The 23428-nt window shown below is 40.7% G+C and overlaps 1 protein-coding gene and 1 non-coding gene across 4 annotated transcripts in view; one reads left to right on the top strand and one right to left on the bottom strand.

Moving 5' to 3' along the window:
* The window catches only part of MORC1 (MORC family CW-type zinc finger 1), a 151058-nt gene that overhangs the window by 18151 nt on the left and 109479 nt on the right, over window positions 1-23428 (top strand). For all 3 annotated transcript variants that reach the window (XM_043892900.1, XM_043892899.1, XM_043892898.1), the window contains exons 5-8: window positions 917-1007; window positions 1667-1775; window positions 5567-5726; window positions 7523-7628. In XM_043892900.1, the coding sequence (XP_043748835.1) occupies window positions 917-1007; window positions 1667-1775; window positions 5567-5726; window positions 7523-7628 (466 nt within the window). The remainder of the gene's footprint in view (window positions 1-916; window positions 1008-1666; window positions 1776-5566; window positions 5727-7522; window positions 7629-23428) is intronic.
* On the bottom strand, window positions 22860-22966 carry LOC122687638. The gene has a single exon (XR_006339203.1). It is a non-coding gene; the product is annotated as a U6 spliceosomal RNA (small nuclear RNA).

The following is a 23428-nucleotide window of genomic DNA, read 5'->3' as shown; positions in this document are numbered from 1 at the left end:
ACAGGGTCCTCAGCACAGATCTGGGGCATGTATTCAGGGCGTGTAGCCCAATTGGGAGACCCATTTCTGTCTTTTCCTTTCCCTGGGAGCATGCCTGTTTCTTAGAGGTATGTATGTTTTGAAGTTAAGAGGATTCTTTTCCAGAATTCCAGAATGCCTGGAGAGATCATGAGAATAACTCTCAAAGTCAGAAATAGATAGCTCTTTCTCCCCAGTTAGCAACCTCACATGGGGCTGGATAAGGGCCAAAACCATGGAAAATTTACTAGTGGTACAAATAATTATAGCATCTTTAATTTATTAGCATTTATCAAATGGCATGTATTGTTTTCAAGGTTGACACATCATCTCATTTGTTCCTTTTATCTTTGTCAACAACTCTGTGATGTGTTAATAGCTCCCATTTAGGGTCAAGGAAATTAAAGCTTTACTTCCCAGGGTCACACAGTTAGGTCTCTCTGACCTCTTGTCAGTACATTGCTCTTAAGATCCTTGTCAGAGATTATACAGTACTCTTCCCTGGAAAGTTCCATGGATGGACAAGCCTGGTAGGCTGCAGTCTATGGGCTCGCGAAGAGTCGGACATGACCAAGTGATTTCACTTTCACTTTCCACTTTTATGCATTGGAGAAGGAAATGGCAGCCCACTCCAGTGTTCTTGCCTGGAGAATCCCAGGGACAGGGGAGCCTGGTGGGCTGCCGTCTATGGGGTTGCACAGAGTCGGGCACAACTGAAGCGACTTAGCAGCAGCAGCAGCAGCAGAGATTATGGAGCCTGACAAGGATCATTTTCTCTGCGCTCACGCAAGATGTATGGATCTGCCCTAATATATGTGTGACATCCTGACAACTCGACCTCTGGCCAACGTGAAGACTCCTATGACCTAACCACTTATATTGTCTTTGTCAATTGTAGAGGAAGCGTCAGATATCATTTACTTTGGAACATCCAAGAAACGGTTATCAACCTTGAAGTTTATTGGGCAGTATGGCAATGGCCTTAAAAGGTGAGGACTTTTTTCTTATAATGTAAGTATTATCGATATTGATTATCAGGAATGATACTTGGTTAAAGGAAGTCTTACTGAGAATGATCCACGTTTGAAAAACTTAAAAAAGAATATAAACCTAAGAGTCCTACCTTGCTTTATAATTTCCATGCCCAAACTGACTTAAATCTTTACAGCATTTTAAAAATTTAATTTGCGAATAGAGGATGAATCTTGTTTTCAGAGATTGGGGAAGTAGCTTCCGTGTACCGTAGAGCTTCATCACATTTCTGTGTTTGCTTCTTGATGCATGTCTTTGCATTGGTGTTATATGTGTCCAGAGCTTATGTGATTAGTGATTAGTCTGCTCGATGAAAAGTGAGGACATGAGGCCACGCCACCCGTGTGGCACCTGCGACATGATCCTTCTCTGCTGCAGCCCTGGACAGCACCTTACCTCAGCAGTCATATCTTAAGTGAGACTGTGGGGCTGGATTAGTTCAAACTCTGCTCTGTTTTGAGAAAACAAACAAACAAAAAATTATTCTTGTACTCCCTTGGTGAAGAGTCAGCAAAACAGTGGCATTATTTCAGTGAATAGAACAATACTGTGCTCCCCTGTCCCTTCTGTCTCGTGTTTGAGATGTAAACCTTTATATTCTTGGTTTTTAATGTAGCGGATCCATGAGGATTGGAAAAGACTTCATTCTTTTTACAAAGAAGGAAGAAACAATGACCTGTGTGTTTTTTTCTCAGACATTCTGTGAAAGAGAGGGCCTGAGTGAGGTAAGGGCTGAGAGTCTCCTTTGCTTTCCTTGGTAATAAAGTTATTTTCATTTACCATTTCAGGACGTAAAGTCTATCATGGGTGCTTTCCTATTACGATTTAGAAATTGAGGAATACATCTGGGAAATAGAGAGTAGCTGACCATTTTGGGGTCATTGGAGGCCTGTCCTATTGATCTTTTTTTGAGTAGTTTTTCTAATCCTAGCCTGTTTTCAGAACATTATTTTTACTATCCTTGTACACATTTCTTCCAGAATAAGAGGCTCCCTTTGGTGCTGTGAGCTTTTTGGAAGAAGCCTGCAAAACATTTCCACCACCTATCCATAAATAGGTTATCACTTTTAAAGTAAATAAAATATTGAATACAGAAGACTTGGAAAACAACATCTGAAGAAACGGAATGCAAAATACATTTTAAAATCTTACTCTCTTGACCATAATTTTAACTCCGTTTTCTGGCCCAGAGACATTTTATTAATTTGCAGTGTTTGAGTCTTAGTATTGTGAACATCAGTTGTAATTCAGTGTAACAAATACACGCAGAGTCACTGCTGTCTGCCCAGTGCTGGATATTCCCTGTGGAAGGTAGAAAACAAGAAGACCTCCTGACGGTCAGAGTGTTTCAGTTTAGTCACAAAATCAAGCAGACATGGATGAACTGGGTGAATAACAAAATGAAGGTGTTTTAAAAGCGTGCTGTTCAATGAGTGGGTATTCCTGCTGCTAGTAAATTGTCTAAAGCAGGATATGGATGAAGAGACTAGAGAGCCTCGAGTGAGAGTTTATGGGGAAAAGACCATTTGCATCTGGAAAGTGGTGCATCTGGACTGGTGAGAAATGGCACGTGGCAAGCCTCAGACCTGAGATGACCGTGGGGTTTGGGGGGTTGTATGAAAGTGTAGGACTGTCCCGCAGGAGCCCAGCGTGCCTGCTGGCAGTGCTGGAGTCTGGCTAGTTAATAGGAATAGTCTAGAAGCAACAGAGAGTAGCTGAGTGGGATTCTGACATGAGGAAAAGCAATACTTTAAGCATTTGTGTTGTACTTTATGTATGTAAAGGACATGGGAAACTGGGCCAAAGCTGCGATTATAGCTTTCCTAAAATGAGCCATTTCCTTTTCTCTTTTTTAAAAAAGTAAAACCAGCGACCTTCTCTTTTCCACTTATATAGTGGCAATGACTTTCAACAGTGTTCGGTTAAGTCGCTCAGTCGTGTCTGACTCTTTGCCACCCCATGGACTGTAGCACGCCAGGCCTCCCTGTCCATCACCAACTCTTGGAGCCTGCTCAAACTCATGTCCATCGAGTCGGTGATGCCATCCAGCCATCCCATCCTCTTCGTTCCCCTTCTCCTCCCGCCTTCCATCTTTCCCAGCATCAGGGAAAGATGCTGTGAATCTCATTTCTTTTCCAATGAGTCAGTTCTTTGCATCAGGTGGCCAAAGTATTGGAGTTTCAGCTTCAATATCAGTCCTTCAATGAACAGTCAGGACTGATCTCCTTTACGATGGACTGGTTGGATCTCCTTGCAGTCCAAGAGACTCTCAAGAGTCTTCTCCAACACCACAGTTCAAAAGCATCAATTCTTCTGTGCTCAGCTTTCTTTATATCCCAACTCTCACATCCATACATGATCACTGGAAAAACCATAGCCTTGACTAGATGGACCTTTGTTGACAAAGTAATGTCTCTGCTTTTTAATATGCTGTTAAGGTTGGTCATAACTTTCCTTCCAAGGAGCAAGTTGTCTTTTAATTTCATGGCTGCAGTCACCATCTGCAGTGATTTTGGAGCCCAGAAAAATAAAGTCAGCCACTGTTTCCACTGTTTCCCCATCTATTTGCCATGACGTGATGGGACCAGATGCCATGGTCTTAATTTTCTGAATGTTGAGCTTTAAACCAACTTTTTCACTCTTCTCTTTCACTTTCATCAAGAGGCTTTTTAGTTCCTCTTCACTTTCTGCCAAAACGGTAGTGTCATCTGCATATCTGAGGTTATTGATATTTCTCCCGGCAATCTTGATTCCAGCTTGTGCTTCCTCCAGCCCAGCGTTTCTCCTGATGCACTCTGCATATAAGTTACATAAGCAGGGTGACAATATACAGCCTTGACGTACTCCTTTTCCTATTTGGATCCAGTCTATTGAGCCATGTCCAGTTCTAACTGTTGCTTCCTGACCTGCATACAGGTTTCTCAAGAGGCAGGTCAGCTGGTCTGGTATTCCCATCTCTTTGAGAATTTTCCACAGTTTGTTGTGATCCACACAGTCAAAGGCTTTGGCATAGTCAATAAAGCAGAAATAGCTGTTTTTCTGAACTCTCTTCCTTTTTTGATGATCCAGCGTATGTTGGCAATTTGACCTCTGGTTCCTCTGCCTTTTCTAACACCAGCTTGAACATCTGGATGTTCATGGTTCACATATTGCTGAAGCCTGGCTTGGAGAATTTTGAGCATTACTTTACTAGCGTGTCAGATGAGTGCAATTGTGCAGTAGTTTGAGTATTCTTTGGCGTTGCCTTTCTGTGGGATTGGAATGAAAACTGACCATTTCCAGTCCCATGGCCACTGCTGAGTTTTCCAGATTTTAAGATTAGTCCAATAAAATTCCAATTGAAAGCTCTGAGAGTGTGGGTGGGGCTTGGCAGCCATGCAGGTCGCAATAATACATACTGGGCTGTTTTATTGAGAAATCTTCAATGTAATTTTCCTTATGTCCTTCCCTCTGGGCTGGTCAGGTATCTCAGACAAGACTCCTACAGTCTTCTACCTGAAGGCCTAGCTGGCAGAACCTGGGAGCCAAATGAGAGGAGAGATCTGCAGTTCTCAGCATCCAATATGTGTACTTTCACTGAATCCCTGTAATCTCAGCAAGGGTTTCCCTGGTAGCTCAGCTGGTAAAGAATCCACCTGCAACACAGGAGACCCTGGTTCAATTCCTGGGAGGAGGCATAGGCTGCCCACCCCAGTATTCACAGGCTGCCCTGGTGGCTCAGAACGTAAAGAATCTATCCGCAATGCAGGAGACCCAGGTTCTATCCCTGGGTTGAGAAGATCCCCTGGAGGAGGGCCATGGCCGCTCACTCCAGTATTCTTGCCTGGGGAATCCCCAGGCGAGGGACACAGGAGCCTGGGGGGCTGCAGTCCGTGGGATCCCAAAATGTCAGACACGACGGGGTGGCTAAGCACACAGTCTCAGCGAGGTCACCTGCCGACCGTGCCTGACGTGTCCGCTAACCCAGACATGCTCTGTTCTCCTATTTCCACTAGAGTAAGCATCCAGGCCCGGTGAGGAGGGGGAGGAGCTGGTGCAGGTGGGGAGCGGGGCTGCCGGCAGCTCTCTCCTGCTACCCCCACCTCGAGAGCTGACTCATGCCATCGGTCTCAGACTTGGAGGGAGCTCTGAGCTGTAAATGAGCCTGCTGCCTCTCATTTCTGGCCTGGGCTTCGGATTGGCTACTTGGATACGCTGTCTTACTTTTCACCCTCTGAAATGCTGATTCTGTTGTTGCCTCTGCCATTTGACGCATACTTCTGTAGGGGGCCGAGGCAGTTTCCCTCAGTCACCGTGTTCTGTGGTGGAACATCTTAGAATAAAACTCTTAGGTAAACATTCTTCTTTTGTGCCCCTTCCTTATCAGACTAGAATGCCGGGGGCAGCTGCACTCTTCACTTAGTCTTATATCATTTGGCTGGATGGTAAGTGGGCTGAATTAGGGTCAGACAAAAAAATGATGGTTTTTATTTGTGTATTTCATAGTAAATTGATGTGTGTGTGTTTTCTTTAATAGGTTGTGGTTCCAATACCTTCATGGTTAACAAGGACCAGAGAATCTATCACAGATGATCCTCAAAAATTCTCAACAGAATTGTCTATAATTTATAAATATTCTCCATTTAAAACTGAAGCTGAGTTGATGCAGCAGTTTAACGTGATCTACGGCAAATGTGGTAAGATCCTCACAGCCCTGAAATTTTAATGTGGAAGTGTTTGTTTTCAGTATCATACAAAAGACTGTAACTATGATTTCACACTTGTTTCTATTTAAAATGCCATGTGGAATCTCATATGGGGCAGTTATTCATTTTATTTATGTACATTTTGTCTTAGAGAATCCAAAGAGGAATAACTCTGAAGTCACTGGCGCTGAGAAATGTCTGTCTTTGTAAGAGCCTGGTGAAGCCAGGGGAGGAGAGGTTGACGCAGGCTGTTCTCTTGGGGAGCCACAGTCTCTGTGCCAGAGACGATCTCTCCCCATCGCTCTGCGTCGGGAGACGCTTTACTACAGCATCCAAGACTAGATCGTCCCAGGGTTTATAGGAGAGTCAGCAGCTTATAAAGTAACAAGTCCAGGCTTCTGTGCCTGTCTTTCCCCAGACTTCTGCCACTTTTCATGTCTAGAAGCAAGAAGGTTCCTGCTCTAGAGAAAGCTGTTTGCATTCTGCTTTTTCTAATGTTAATGTGCAAAATTCTATTGTTATATTAAAATTCTGTTTTATGTCATGTTTATAGCAAATTTCTCCTCTAACTTGTGGCAGTCTGTTTAAAAGTAATGTTTTATGTCATCCTTTTCCCTTTCTCATAGAAGAAAAATAATGGCACTTGAATATTCGTTTCATCAAGATACATGGTGTACTTTAAGGATGGTTAATGTATAATCTCTTTAGTTGCCTTCTAATTATGAAATACTGATATATATACTACTGAAAAATACACTATTTCCTGAACACTTTTCTAAATGCTTTATAAAAATTAACTCATTTAATCCTCAAAACAACTCTTGTGTTTTAAGTGCCTCATGAGCTCTATCATATAGATTAGGAACCTTACCTGAAGTCATTGTGATAGTAAATGGTTGGTCCAGGGTATTGACACATGTATTTAGGCTCCCACGTCCAAGTCCAGATTCTTAGTCATTCTGCTCTTCTCCCCTCCATTTTACTATTACCAAAAAGAAAAGTGTAATTGGTTGTCCTTCAAATTTCTCTGACAGTGCTGTTTGTCTTTATATTATAATCCACTTTATAAACAATTTGGATTGTTTTTGTTTACTGTGCTTTAGAGCAAGGATCAGCAAGCTCTAGGGCCTGCAGGTCAAATCGGCCCCATGACTGTTTTTCTTAATTAACATTTACTGGAACATAACTACATCATTGGTTTGTGTATTCCCTACAGCATCTTTCATGTTCCACTGTAGAGCTGAGTTGTGAGTAGTTGTAAGAGGCCTGCAAAGTCTGAAATATTTGTTTTCTGGCCCTTTACAGAAAAAGTTTACCAACACCTCTGTTAGTGTCTACTTCCTATTTATACACATTTATACCAAAGCAATACTTCATATTTATACAAATGGTAGAAATTCATCTTTGTTCTTATGTGCATTGATTTCAGTTCTGGCAATGAGAGCTTTACCTATAATACAAATTTGGCTCAGGCTTCTAACAGCTTTTATAATGCAAATTATGAGAAGGATCCACACTGAAAGACATAATAAGTTGAATAGTTAAAAAGAAGCATGATGCTATAGAAACTCAATGCTCTTTGGCAGAAAGTGGGGCTTGCTATAAGACATGTATAAGACATATATAAGACATATATATTGGAACTTACTAAGGCATTTTATTTACTGAAGTACAAAAAAAAATTTAGTCTCTTGCAGGCTTAATTCCCTAGGTGAGATAATAGCACCATGTCTAATGCTTAGTGTAGTTAAATACTGACAAAAGTCAAACATCTATTTTTCCGCTAGGTACTTTGCTGGTTATTTATAACTTGAAGCTTCTGCTTAGTGGAGAACCTGAGCTGGATGTTAAAACTGACAAAGAAGATATACTGGTGGCGGGAGCTTTTGAAGAGTGAGTGTTATGAGTGTTTGTCAGAACGCGTGTCAACGATGCCAGTGAACTGGGGTTAGGAAACCTGCATCCTGGCTCCAGGTCGGAGGCCCCTGGGCCGCAGCACCAGAGCCAATCATGTTACCCCAGTTACAGATAAAGTATGTTAGGCTGGACCACTGATCCCCAAACCTGGCTGAGCCTGTGAGACAGCTTCTTGAGAAGCACAAGATCCTGTCTTATCCCACATCTACTGAGTCAGAATCTCTGGATATCAAGCCTAGGAATCAATAGTTTTCACACATTTCAGAGGTGATTCAGAGGAATATCGCTGAATGACAGTTCAGAATGGTCCTATGAACTGCTTACGTGCAGTTTATAAATAAATAGATGGATATTCCTTTTTCTTGGCTATTGGGGATCCACAGGGAACAGAATGAGAAATTAGGAGGGGGCATGGGTGAAAAAGTGTGGAGAAATACGAAATGGTGATTAAACCTAGATTTCTTCTTTGTATTTCACTTTGTGTTTAAAGCTTATTAGCAGACAAATTGGGAGCATAGGGTTGACATGTACATACCACCACGTGTGAAGTAAGTGACTGCTGGGAAGGCTGTGTAACAGGGACTGGGGCTCAGTGCTCGGTACTGATCACCAGTCTGGGTGTAAAGACCTCGAGTGCTGGCTTGGGAGGCAGGCTCAAGAGAGGGGAGACATGTATCCATGTAACGGATGTACTCTGTTGTGCAGCAGAAGTGAATGTCATGTGCAAAGCAATTATACTCCAATAATAAAAAAACTTTCAATGAAAAAGGAAGAAGGAAAAAAAAATTTATTAGCTTAGACCTTTATTCTGTTAGTGTCAGAATGCTACAGTTAGAAGGGATTTTAAAGGAATTTAATCTGGACTGATTCATTTAATGAAAACTTGTGGTTCAGTAGAAATATAGTGAAAGCCAAAAATATGAACAATATACGTCATCTTAAACTTTTGAGTCTCTGCATTAGGAAAAGTAAAAAGAAATGGGTGTAATTAATTTAACAAGGTTTTTATTTCATCTAGTCCATATTAAATATTATAATTTTAATTTCAGTATGCAAAATATTAAGACATTTTCCATTCAATTTTTTCCATTCCAAATCTTTGAAATCCATTGTGGTTTACACGTGTACCACATATCAACTTGGACTAGTGCTCAATAGCCACGTGTGGCCAGAAGCTATGGTATTGGACAGTGAAGTTTTAGACTAAGATGTTGAGACCCAAGTAAGCACATCAGCTTAGACAACTTTTTCTTTTTCCTTGGAGGTGAAATTTTGAAAGTTCTTTTCCCAGTTAGAGACTTTAACATATGATAACCCACTTTAAATTATCTTTTCTGTATTTTTCTAATGTATATTTTTTTATCATCTCATTCTGAAACGTGGAATTCTCATTTTACACAAATGAAGGTTTTTTGTTTTGTTTTTTTTTAATATCCAGCCTAATTACTGTTCTACAAGTGTTGGGAACCCCTTTGCCAACATTAACATGCCAATATCAGAAAGGGTGCCCAGACTGTTCCTGGCGCCTTCATCACCGTCTCCTCCTCTCTTGCTGGCCTTGTCCTCTACGTAAGAACTGGTTCCAAAACCAATATTTCATACTGCCTAGCAGCTTTGAGCTCAAATTTTCAAATAGTTATCTGTCAGAATGACTTAGCATTTCAACACTAGCATTAGGAAATAATATATTATTAGAGGACCAATTTGACAGCTAATTCTTCGGGGAAAATTCCTACTGTTCCCAGATTGTTTAATGAAGCTAGAAGCTTCTTAAGGCATTTGTTGTGCTATGCTTAGTCGCTCAGTCGTGTCCGACTCTTTGTGACCCCATGGACTGTAGCCCCCCAGGCTCGCTCCTCTGTCCGTGGGGATTCTCCAGGCAAGAATACTGGAGTGGGTTGCCATACTCTCCTCCAGGGGGTCTTCCCAACCGAGGGATCGAACTCAGGTTCCCACATCGCAGGCAGATTGTTTACCATCTGAGCCACCAGGGAAGCCCTCTTAAGGCATTTAGGCAGTTAATTACAAAATAAAGAAAATGGATCAGACCTCAGAAATATACAATTTCACTTTGGAACATTGACCACCCTGGAATTTTTTATTTGATTGATTTTTCAACAAAATTTTTCACATTTCAATCACAAGGAAAGTTTTCTAAAGACAAGGATGGGATTTTATGAGGAAGGACTTATTGTAAAGAGGTGGCATAATTTCTGTACCAAAGATGCAGTACATTTCATGGCTTCTTTTGTAAGTACCAGCCGGTGTCAAGTCGAGAGAGCAATACTACTTCCTGGGGAGGCAGTAATACTGCCACAGTTTTCTCTTCTAAAACGTCAGTGGATTCTGACAATAACATCTAATTCCTCTTCACTAACGGATTAGTAAAACCATTAAATCTTGAGGCTGAAAGATTACGTCTGGTCCAAGATGGATCTTTTTCTGACTCCTCTTCCATTTATGACTTCTGAACTTTGAACTTCTAATCAAGTACAGTTTACATATCTTGGTTTTGAGAATAAGTGGTTTGTAATAAAACAACTTTTTCACTATTTCTTTCTATTCTGGCTATTGTATCTCTTTGAAGCCACAGGGCATGATTTGACATCCATCCAAAAAACAAGTTTCAAGGTTTTGAACTGTCTAATTTTCACCTTTCGTCTTAGATGGTGTGGTCCTGCCAATTCTGAAAATAATTTAATTTTCTACATAGAAATAGGAAAACCCAAGTTTTCAGGCTTCTGTTTGGCTTCAGAGAATTGATTTTCTGGTATAATTTATTTTCTTCCTATTTTTGTTATTTTAAAATCAAAAGTAAAACAATATTTTAAAACTTTTTAAGGAAAAGAACTTCTGTATCATAATTACTAATTTATATTTGTCCATTCTAGTGTTTTTAAGTGCATTTTCTCATTTTTCTTTTTTCATTTATGATTTGCTTCTAAACTTTATTCTGTTCCATGTATGGTCTTAATAAGCCTCATTTCATGATTTCTTGGTAAGTGGCCGTTGCATTGATTGATCATAAATTGCATAACAATTCCTGCATTTTTGTACAGTAACATTGGTCTCAGTGTTTCCCATTATTTGTGGGTAATGTTGAAATAAACATATTTGTAAACATAAATTTTTTAATTTTTTGAATTATTTTCTTAAGACAGAGTCCCCGGAAGGGAACCAGTGAGTCAAAGGATCTGAACTTTCATACAGTTCTTGTGAATCTTTGGCATCATCAGCGTTTTGATTTATTATTTTAAACTTAGCAGTCGAAATCCTTCGTCATTTTGCCTTGGGCTGAGGCGCTAACGGCAGTAATCTGACCACTGGCAGGGCCTTGTTTCAGGATGACAGTAGCCTCGTGAAAATTGCATTGAGTGTGACGCTCAGGCGCAGGGCGGTGGCTTGTGCTTGGGCAGTATCAGTCTGAAGATAAACTGCCTTCACTTAAGAAAAATTATGTGTAGGTATATAACAGTCATCTCACAATTTCAGAATGCAGATGACGCATAAGTTTGCATTTAATGTGTGATATTTTAAACTGGAGTTTGGACCTGTGATTGTGGTATGTGGAGAGTGCAAGAGAAGGGTGCAGGGGTTCCAGGGCAACATGCAGAAAGAGAGTTGTAGCTACAGAAAATGAATAGTGTTGAATTATATCATGTTAAACTTAGGCAGAGTTCTCGAAAGGGAAGAAGGTGGTATGAAATATAGCTTTGTAACAAATCAAAAGTTGGAACAAAATGGAGGAGCCGGAGAGGGCTGAGAATACTAAATATTAAAGAGATAAAAGTGAACTAATGACAGAAAACAAGATGTCTCTTTTGGGCCTGTTTAGACAAATAAAAATTTTATTGTTTATTTTTGGCTGTGCTGAGTCTTTGCTGCTGTGTGGGCCTTCCTCTAGTTGAGGTGAGAGGGGGCAGCTCCCTAGTTGTGTTGTGGGGGCTTCTCTTTGCTGTGGCTTCTCTTGTTGCAGAGGACGGGCTTCAGGACCCGTGGGCTTCAGTAGTCGCAGTTTCCAGGCTCTAGAGCCCAGGCTCAGTAGATGTGGGGCGTGGGCTTGGTTGCTCTGCAGCATGTGGGATCCTCCCAGATCAGAGACTGAACCCACATTTCCTGCATTGGCAGGTGGATTCTTTACCACGGAGCCACCGGGGACACCCCAATTGTTGTTTATTAATTTATGTTATGCTAGATTTTGGAACTCTGAACCAAGTCCCACACCTCAAACCTTTGTAACATTTTCCCCCACCAAACTTTTTTTTTTTGAAGTAGTCTGTTTGTGCAGAATAGAATCAAGACAGAATCAAGTTAATCCATTTTTATCTTCTCACTGGTGGTTGTTAGTAACCTTCAATAATAGTCACACAGATTATTAAAATTAAAAGTCGTTTTCAAAGGTTGTATATTGATGGAGGGTAGTAGGACTAAGCAAGTGCAAGATGACAGACTGGTGAAAGGTTTTAAAATGAGTCAGTGCCCATCATTAACCTCATCTGTGGTTAGTGTAAATTGGCATATACAAAACCTACAGCATTGTCATTCTGAGGCTCAGAGAGTTTATGTAGATGCCAGGTGTGGAATTGCAGTTCTGTAATTTGGATGTTTTAAATTTCATTCATAAGACATATAACCTCATTATGTGGACATGTCAGTCATTCAGTTGTGTCTGATTCTTTGTGACCCCATGGACTGTAAACTTCCAGGCTCCTCTGTCTATGGAATTCTCCAGACCAGAATACTGGAGTGGGTTGCCACCCCCTTCTCTAGGGGATTTTCCCCACCCAGGGATAGAACCCAGGTATCCTGCATTGCAGGCAGATTATTTACCATCTGAGCCACCAGGGAAGCCCATTATGTGGATACTGGTATGAAATTATAATTTTATAGTTAAGACTTTGCAATTACATGTAAGCTATGCCAGTGAACCCTGGATCTGTGTATTAGTTTTCTTTACTCTTCACTGCATCTCACTCTTGCTTGTTTACCTGGTGGCCCATCACCTGTTCCGGGGCATTAATCTCTGGGGCAGAGGATGGGGTGTGTGTGACAGGAGGGGCTTCAAGCAATATACATATATTATGTATTGAAAACCAATCAAACTTCATAAACATGCAGATCAGTGTAATGGTGCTTCCTCATTTTCCACCCCAGTTCCTTTTAATCCCTCTTCTTTAGAAATTTTTCTGCACCTTGAGTTTTTAAATATATCATCTAATTTTCATCTCAATAATTGTCAATTTGTATTAGATTTAATGCCGATTTGTTTTTCTTCTTTGCCTTTTTTTTTTTAAATAATTTAGACTTTTCAAAAGGGGTTGCAAAGATAATACCAATAATTCCAATATACTTCACTACGATTCCACAGATGTTGGTATTTTACCACACTTGCTTTATCTTTCAACCTCTTGCTCTTCCTCTTTTTTACATGTAGTTTGGATCCTTGGATTCTTTTTTATTCTTTCTATTTTAAGGGTCGTAATCTGTTACTGTCTATATAAATTATTTGGCTGACGTTGTTCTAAGTTTGGCTTTGGCTAGTGGGAGCCTGTTCAAGCGGAATCGTATGCTCTTTTCATGTCACCGTCATTTTAAAACACTTTTGCACCTGCGGGAACCACACGATGTTCTGGACTCTGTTACTTTCCTTTGTTCCCAGCTGTAGCACTGTAGTCGTTTCTCCAAGAGACCCTGGCTCCGTTTAGAAGGTGATGCTGCGCTTCATTCTAAAAGAAACTCTCTTAAAAATGCTGGACCTAATGTTTGAAATGGCTGTATAGTGATCAATTACTGTATGTTGGTATATAGCAATTGTGTGTAATATTCAGTTACTATACACTACAATATAATGTATAATGTGATGTTATATATCAGTGCTCCTCTATTGATTAAACTTCACTTTTTCACTCTTTGAACAATGCTGATGGCTTTATTTTAGGGCACATGTACACATACTTCTTTCGTATTCTTAGAAAAATTATTGCTGGATTAAGTGGTAGTAATTTTAAACTTAAATAGTGCTAAAGTGCTATGTGAAATGCTTATATTTCTATGCATCTAACCAATGGTCTGAATTTTCTCAGTGCCCTAAGATTCTCACCATGATTTGATGTAATCAGTCTTTAAGAATTTTGCCAAGTAGCAAATTCTCAGAACCTAGGCAAAACTCATGAAACAGATTTTTCTTCACAGCTCACACAAAAGCCAGCTCTGCTGACATCTTTGTCTCACAGTTCTAAAAGCTAGAACTGTGAGATAATGAATTTCTGTTACTTAAAAAAATTTAGCAGGTAGATTAAATATTTCTTTGCACTCCAGTTTCCTCCTAATTATTGAAAAAAATTGAGTATATTTTCATGTTTTTTGGACACAAGCAAATTCCATAGTTTTCTCGTGTGTTTTGTTTATATTTCTTTTATATAGTTTTTCTTGTTGATTTTTAGGAATATTTAATGTAGTATAGCTATTAATGCTTTGGGTGTTAAATATGAAGAAAACACTTTCCTCTAGTCTGACACTCTTTCCAGGTGGTGCAGTGGTAAAGAATCTGCCTACCACTGCAAGAGAAGCGGGTTCAATCCCCAAGTCAGGAAGATCCCCTGGAGGAGGAAACGGCAGCCCACTCAGTCTTCTTGCCTGGAGAGTCTCGTGGACGGAGCACCTGGTGGGCTCCAGTTCTTGAGGTCGCAAGGAGTCAGACACCACTGAGCTGACTGAACACACACAGACTGACACTTGGCCTTTTTTAAAGGGAAACGTTTATTGAGATAATTACAGACTCACATGCAGTAATAAGAAACAATACAGAGAGAGGCGGTGTACCCTTTCCCAGTGGCGGCGTTTTGCAGAACTGTAGTGTAATATCATAACCAGGATGTGGACATTAACCCAGTGAACAAACTTTGATGCGAATTCACCAGTGCATCAGCACGAGGACGCTTCCTTTTGCTTTTTATAAACACACACCTCGTTTCCTTTTCCCCCACCTGACGTTTTAAAAACTGTGTGTATTTGTGTTTGTTTTTGGCTGTGCCGGGCTCCATGGCTGCGTGCGGGCTTCCTCCAGCTGCGTCGAGCGGGGCTGCTGTCCAGTTCGGTGCACGGTCCTCTCACGTGCTGGCTTCTCCTGTTGCGGAGCACAGCCTCTAGGCCGTGGGGCCTTCAGTAGTTGCAGAACCTGGGCTCGGTAGCCGTGGCTCCTAGGCTCAAAGCATAGCGCGGTCACTGTGGTGTGAGGGTTTAGTTGCTCCGCGGCATCTGGGATCTTCTTGGACCAGGTATTGAACCCGTGTCTCCTGCATTTGCGGCCAGATTCTTTACTTCTGAGCCACCGGGGAAGCTCCACCCTTGACTTTTAACATTGTGAGTATTGTCCTTTGTCTTACAGAAATTTTTGATTTTTTGAGGTCAAATCTGTTAATACTAATATCTTCCTTTCTCTGCTTCTTTTGCATTCTGAACTCAGAAAGTCTGTCCTTAGCCAAATATGTCTTCTTATCATTTCTTTTAATATTTGTAATTTATTTCCATATTTTCTTTTAATCCATCTGGGATTTATTTTTGAAGTATATATGCATGGGGAAGAATAATTTCATGCTTTCCTAAAGGATATAGAATTAAAAAAAATAATCCAGCCTTTTTTACTTATTTGAAGTGTATTGTTAATATAAACTAGATTGCCACCATTCATGGATCTATTTCTAGATAGTCTCCCTTTTCACGGATACAATTTTTTATTCCTGCTCCGTTAGAATTTCTTAATTGCTATAGCCCTTATAATGCATTTTGTTATTTGATAAGACTACCCCTAAAGTTTTTTAAAATTGTCTATACTTGTAGATGTTCTTTTTTATATGAATATTTAAAATAAGCTTTTCAAGTTTTATTATAAAAAATTCTTGGGTTTTTTTTTCTGGTAGTCCATTGAATTTATGGATTAATTGGGGGAGAACTAGCATATTTATGTTTTGGTCCTTATTCCTGTCTACTTTTATATAGTTGCGTGGAGTTTTATAACAGCATAGTATATCATACTAATTAAGAATAGAGCTTTGGTAGTTAGCTCAATTTATAGTTCTACCTGCTGTGTTTTTATGGGGAAAGTAGTTAACCTCACAGAGCCTCAATTTACTCATTTGTAAATGGTAATGATAGTAATGGTATTATATCACGGGGTTGTTGTAAAGATTAAATGATATATGGTGTAAAAAGTGCTTAAATTCTTCTTTGGCACATTGTACATACCCAGTAATTGTTAGCTATTATTATTTCTTCACTTAGGTCTTGTATATTTCTTGTTAGGTTTATTCTTGGGCATCTTCTGACTTTTCTTAGCATTCAGATAAGACTTATTTTTTTCTTCATTGCTTTTTCAAGTTATTTATTTGTTAGTTTACTGATGGCAAAGCATTGACTTTTTGCCTGTTGATTTTATATCTCACCATTTACTGAACTGTTTTATTCTAATAGTTTTCAGTTAAATTTTCTATGTAGTTTTTATTTTCAAACAATGGTAGTTTTATGTCTTCATTTCTGTTGTTCCTCTGCTAAGTCGTGTCTGACTCTGCGACCCCATGAACTGCAGAGCAGGCTTCCCTGTCCTTCACTATCTACCTGAGTTTGTTCAAACTCATGTCCATTGAGTCAGTGATGCCTTCCAACCATCTACTTATTATTTCTTTATTCCTTGTTTTAACTAATTAGCTAGTTAAATAGAAGTGGTACTAGCAGACATGCTTTTTTGTCTTGTTTTTGTCTTAATAGAGTTTTTTTTACATTTGAAAATTAGGTGTGATGATTATTCTAGTTATTATTCCTTCAAATCAATGCCTTTTCAGTTTCAGGAAGGCAGTTATTTCTAGTTCATTGAGTTCATTTTATTTATTTTTTACATCAGAAAATGGGTATTAAATTTTAGTCAGTGTTTTCTGATAGCTGTTGAAGTGATTTAGATTTGTTTTTCTCCTTTAATCTGCTAAAGCAATGTATTCTTTTATTAGAGTTTATAATGTTGAACCATCCTTGCTTTGTTCAAATAAACCCAACTAGTTTATGATGTATTATTCACTGTGTCAATTTTGCTAGTATTTTATTTACTGTTTCTTTGTCTCTATGTTTACATATGAGACTGGCTATAATTATGCTTTTATTATCCTTATCTTACTATTGGTGTATAGTCTATAGTGGAATGAGCTGGAAAGTTTTTCACCTCTTTTGTTAGTTTAAAAGCATTTATATAAAATGAATCTTTCGTTTACCTATAGGTTGGATAGAAGTTCCCTGAAAATTTGGTGGTCCTGTTACTACCTTTTTTACTTTTCAATTGGGTTATAACTGTTAATCTATTCAAAATTTAAAATTCTTAGGGTACTAAGAATTTGCTCTTAGGGCACATTTGCTCTTAGGGCAAATTTATCATTTATAATTTCTTATTAAAATACTCATTTTGTTTAGATTTTCAAATTTGTTGATATGGAGTTTTATGTAAAATATTCTTTTTTTTTAAATTGAAATACAGTTGCTTTACAGTGTTGTATTAATTTCTGCTGTACAGCAACGTGAATCAGTTATGGAGTAAAAGTCGCTCAGTCGAGTCCGACTCTGCAACCCCAGGGACTGTACCAGTGCATGGAATTCTCCGGCCAGAACACTGGAGTGGGTAGCCTTTCTCTTCTCCAGGATTCTTCGCAACCCAGGGATCAGACTCAGGTCTCCTGCATTGCAGGTGATTCTTCACCAGCTGAGCCACAGGGAAGCAGCTGTGTGTGCGTGCGTGCTCTCCCTTGGGCCCCCCTCCCAGCCCCCCGCCGACCCCAGCCCTCTGAGCCATCCCAGAGCAGAGGTTGAGCTCCTATGCTGTCCAGCGGCTGCCCACATGTGGTGGCGATAAATGTCAGGGTCACGCGCTCAGTTCGTCCTGCCCTCTCCCTCCCGCCCTGCGTCCACACGTCTATCTCAGCGTCTGTGTCTCTATCCTTGCCTCACAAGTAGGTTCATCGATACCAGTCTTCTAGATTCCATATATATGTGTAATTATATGACACTTCTTCTGACTTACTTTACTCTGTATGACAGACTCTAGGTTCTGCCACCTCACTAGAACTGACTCAGGTGTGTTCCTTTTCATGGCTGAGTAATATTGCATTGCATATAAGTGTAACACATCTTCTTAATCCCTTCATTTGTTGCTGGGCATTTAGGTTGCTTCCATGTCCTAGCTGTTGTAAATAGTGCTGCAGTGATCATTGGGGTGTATGTGTCTTATGTGAATTACGTTTTCAAATTGTGAAGGCTTAATCGCTCCTGTAGCATTTTTCCCAACTCCCTTTTTGTGGGGGCTAGGATCATATGACCATTTCATCTGGTCTGTTGTGCATGTGATTTCCTTGTACCCATGTTGCTTTCAGTTGCTGATTATCTTCTTAACATATTCAACCCTTATGAGAAAATGGAAGAAAGCATGGACTCTTGTCACAGACTCACAACAAAAAAAGGCATGTCGTGGATTGGCTGCCATCCAAAGGGCCTTTCGTATCTCTGGGAATCCATCACAGTTCCAGATCTCAGGCAGCTAGAAGAACCCATCTGACAAAGCAGTTCTGAAAGCAATGATATAATACAGAATCACAGAGTTGAAATTTTGTACTAAGTAATGTTTTGAAATTAGGTGCCGTGTTGTCAGTGTATTTCTAAATTGACAGTCATTGGGCAGCATTCTGTAATGTCTCCAGTTTATGTCTTAACTGAGCTGCCTGGGAACACATCAGAAGTTACAGCTTCAAATTGTTATAATGTGCTTCTTACTGTACTGTGGTTATGGTAGAAGCACTTCCATTACTTTGCAAAGCTTATAACTTTCCTTTCAAATTACCTCTTTGAGTTGATATTTCTCTTAGGTATAATCCCTAAGGTTAAATTTGGTTATCCCCTTTATAGTTCAGAACTTAAACTAGTTAAAAATCTCTATACACTTCTGTATATATATCTGTATATTCAAGATAATTTAGGTCTTGTTAGTTTCAACTTCACAAAATCTTCAGAGATTTTTTAGGGACTTTGGCAGTAAATTTAGAAAACTGTCTTGGTTATAACATACAATGTTTTCGTGAGTAGAAATATGGCACCTCTGAGATATTCCAGAAGGGATCTAATTTAGTCCCGTTCCTGGATTTTAGAGTCATTTTCTGAACTATGGAAGGATACCCACTCCAATATTCTTGCCTGGAGAACCCCATGGACAGTATAAAGAGGCAAAAAGATATGATGCTGAAAGATGAGCACCCCCCCCCCCAGGATGGGAGGTGTCCAGTATACTACTGGGGAAGAGTGGAGGGTGATTACTCATCCTCCAGTGAGAATGAGGCAGCTGGGCCAAAGCAGAAATGATGCTCAGTTGTGGATGTGTCTGGTGGTGGAAGTAAAGTCCGATGCTGTGAGGAACAGTATTGCATATGAACCTGGAATGTTGGTTCCATGAATCAATGTAAATTGGAAGTGGCCTAGCAGGAGATGGCAAGATTGAATATTGGCATATTAGGAATCAGTGAATGAAAATGGGTGGGAATGGGCGAATTTAATTCAGATGACCATTATATCTACTACTGTGGGCAAGAATTCCTTAGAAGAAAGGGAGTAGCCCTCACCTGAAGTGTAGTACTTGGGTGCAGCCTCAAAAATAATAAAATGACCTCAGTTCATATCCAAAGCAAACCATTTAACATTGTAGTAATCCAAGTCCATGCCCCAACCACTGATGCCAAAGAAGCTAAACGGTTCTATGAAGACCTACAAGACCTTCTAGAACTAAGACCAGAAAAAGTTGGCCTTTTCATCAAAGAGGATTGGAATACTCTTTGTAGGAAGAAATACAAAAAACTCAAAAGTAGAAAGTCAAGAGATACATGGAGTAACAGACAAGTTTAGGCCCTGGAGTACAAAATGAAGCAAGGCAAAGGCTAACTGAGTTTTGGCATGAGAGCATGCTGGTCATAGCAGACACCCTTTTCCAACAACCCAAAGAATTGATACTTTTGAATTGTGGTGTTGGAGAAGACTCGTGAGAGTCTCTTGGACTGCAAGGAGATCAAATCAAACCAGTTAATCCTAAAGTAAATCAACCCTGAATATTCATTGGGAAGGACTGATGCTGAAGCTGAAGCTCCAATACTTTGGCCACCAGATGCAAAGAGGTGACTCATTGGAAAAGCTCCTGATGCTGGAAAAGGTTGAAGGAAAAAGGAGAAGGGGACAGCTGAGGATGCAATGGTTAGATGACATCACCAACTCAAGGGACAGGAATTTGAGCAAACTCCAGGAGATAGTGGAGGACCAAGGAACCTGGTGTGCTGCAATCCATGAGATTGCAAAATGTCAGCTCCAACTTAGCAACTGAAAAACAACAGAGACGACTCTGTTGTTCATTCTAAATCAAACCAAGGAAGTCCTGAATAATTTTCACTTATTTGACAAATACTTACTGATGAGGATGGTAGCCTCATAGCGGGTACAGCCTGATGGGGATACAGGAGGTAAACGGCAGTGACAGGACGGAGTGGTGTGCATGCATGCCCAGTAGCTTTGGTCGTGTCAGACTCTTTCTGACCCCATGGACTGCAGCCCGCCGGGCTCCTCTGTCCATGGAATTCTCCCACTCCAGGGGGTTGCCATGCCCTCCTCCCAGGGGATCTTCTCCACCCAAGGACCAGACCCAGGTCTCCTGCATTGCAGGCAGATTCTTTACTGCTGAGTCACTGGGAAGCCCAGGTCCTAAGAAGAGCAGGCAGAGAAGGAGGGAAGCCCTGGAAGAGAGTGATTCACCCCGTCTTGGGGAGTGAGGGAAGGCTTTGACAGCAAATGAGGTCTCCTGAAGCGTGCAGAGGAGGTAACTGAAAATGGCCAACGAATTGAAATGTGCCAAGGCTTGAGGATTGTAAAGCGTGATCCCATATCTGGAGAAGTCAGTAGTCCTGAATGGCTAGACTGAAGCTGGCAGGAGATGAGGCTAGAAAATTAAGTGGGGTTGGGGTCATGAAGGACCTTATGAATCATATAAAAGCATTTGAAAATGACATTGATTGGCCTGTTTCAGATACAGATTTCCTATTTAGCCTTCTCTTCCTATCACTGAAATGTCATAACAGCATAAGAATTATTGCCATTCTGTCAGTCACAAGTAAATGGGAAGTTAATATTAAAAGGTTTGTTTACAAGATTGACCCTTGGCTGGCTTCTGGGAACCTAGCTGGTAAGCAGTCCCCCATCACTGATACAGAACTTTCTCTAACAGATAAAGGGGGCTCACTGTGCAGACTGTGCAAATAACCTGATTTATGCTGAAGATCTACGTTATTTCTGGGATTTGATACATGCTAGGCAGAGGGTTCTTATATGACCAGCCTCAGGGAAAAAAAAAAAGAGACAGAAACAACAAAGACAAAAAAAACCTTGAGTGCTCACTCTCTCAACGGGCTTCCCTAGGCAGAAGCGTCACACACACGTCGCTACATACTCACAGCTGCGGAAGAGTGTTGTCTGTGTGACCCTTCGTGAGAGGGAGGGAACATGAGAGAGCCAGGCAAAGGTTCTCCCAGACACCTTTATCTTCTCTGTTAGAGTTCCTGTGTGTCCTTACTCATCTCCATGGTAAATCCTAGCCTTGAGTGCATGGGAGTGCTATATGCTACGTCCCATGAGACTTTCTAGTTAGTGCTTGCCCCTCCTCACAGAGGAAGGTCTCGAGGATCCCCTACACACACGCTGCGGATGTTCATTGAATATTTATTGAATGAGTAGAAAATGACCTATTAAGAGGTAGAAGGATTCGTGTCCTTATTTTATATTTGTGTGATGTTTTTTTAATCAAAACTTGTCTAACCCAGTTTGATCTCTTACCATATTTCTCAAATTCTCATACTTGGCTCTGAATTACTTTTGACTTTTACCTTCAAACGACAGAGGAGTGTTAGCTTTGAGGAAAGTTAAAAGAATGCTTCTCGCTGTAAGGGCAATTTCAAATCAGGAGATCCAGGAAGGATTTGAATAATGGTAAAATACTCAGAATTTTTATAGTGTCCCAGGGTGACTTTTTTTTCTTTACTGGTGAGAACGTAGCTGGCTTGCATAGCTTCTGGTATACTAATAACCAGCCTCATTATTCCAGTGCTACACCTCCATGCCCACGGCCTTTCTTGTGTATGAAAAGCTACACTCACATTTGCCATTTATTGACCACTGTGATTAACCATGGGCTTCCCTGGTGGCTCAGACGGTAAATGATCTGCCTGCAATGCAGGAGACCCCCGTTCAACCCCCGGGTCAGGAAGATCCCCTGGAGAAGGAGATGGCAATCCACTCCAGTATTCTTGCCTGGAGAATACCGTGGTCAGAGGAGCCTGGCGGGCTACAGTCCATGTGGTCGCAGAGAGTCAGACACAGCTTAGTGACTAAACAACAACAGCCATGACTAGATACTTTTATATGTTGAATATTGGGGAATTCTACTGAGGGCTTACTCTTTTTTTTTTAACTTTTTTTTTTTTGTTTATTTTTATTAGTTGGGGGCTAATTACAGTATTGTAGTGGTTTTTGCCATACATTGACAGGAATCAGCCATGGATTTACATGTGTTCCCCATCCTGATCCCCCCTCCCGCCTCCCTCCCCATCCCATCCCTCTGGGTCTTCCCAGTGCACCAGCCCCGAGCACTTGTCTCATGCATCCAACCTGGGCTGGTGATCTGTTTCACCCTAGATAATATACATGTTTCGATGCTGTTCTCTCAAAACATCCTGCCCTCGCCTTCTCCCATAGAGTCCAAAAGTCTGTTCTGTACATCTGTGTCTCTTTTTCTGTCTTGCATATAGGGTTATCATTACCATCTTTCTAAATTCCATATATATGGTGCTAGTATACTGTATTGGTGTTTATCTTTCTGGCTTACTTCACTGTGTATAATGGGCTCCAGTTTCATCCATCTCATTAGAACTGATTCAAATGAATTCTTTTTAATGGCTGAGTGACATTCCATGGTGTATATGTACCACAGCTTCCTTATCCATTCGTCTGCTGATGGGCATCTAGGTTGCTTCCATGTCCTGGCTATTATAAACAGTGCTGCGATGAACATTGGGGTGCACGTGTCTCTTTCAGATCTGGTTTCCTCGATGTGTATGCCCAGGAGTGGGATTGCTAGGTCATATGGCAGTTCTGAAAAATATGGAACGCTTCGTGAATTTGCGTGTCATCCTTGCACAGGGGCCATGCTAATCTTCTCTGTATTGTTCCAACTTTAGTATATGTGCTGCCGAAGCAAGCACTGAAGGCTTACTATAAAAGAGTTTATTTTTAAGCAGTTAATGGATTTATAATGAGCTTCAGATCCTGCCTGGAGGAACTTACAACCAAGCAGGAAATCCTCAGACCGCAAGCCTGTGGGCTTTGCCGTCGTTTTTATACATTCCTTGGAGTTCTGTTCTTTTTCACTGAGTAACTGCCAACACTGTGACCCATTGAGCAGCAACGCGCCCCAAGTCGTCTAGATTTCTTTTCCATCAGCCTGCCTCCCTCTGGACTGAGCTGGGACTGTAAAACTGATAGGCACTTTCTCTTTGTGCCTTATAGCCTTCATAGCAGTCTTTTCTGGGACCTAGTCGATGAAGAAGAGTGCTACTTCTTCAGCACGGGCTAGGCCTTTTTTGATCTTTATTTCTTGTCTATCTGGAGAGGATTTGCAGTTTGTAAATGTACTGTGATACTGAAGGCCCCTGGAGTGGTTGGTA

The sequence above is a fragment of the Cervus elaphus genome, chromosome 31 (assembly GCF_910594005.1).
Source record: "Cervus elaphus chromosome 31, mCerEla1.1, whole genome shotgun sequence".
Classification (NCBI taxonomy): domain Eukaryota; kingdom Metazoa; phylum Chordata; class Mammalia; order Artiodactyla; family Cervidae; genus Cervus; species Cervus elaphus.
The sequence above is the reverse complement of the archived record's forward strand: the minus strand, read 5'-3'. Positions and strand labels throughout refer to the sequence as shown.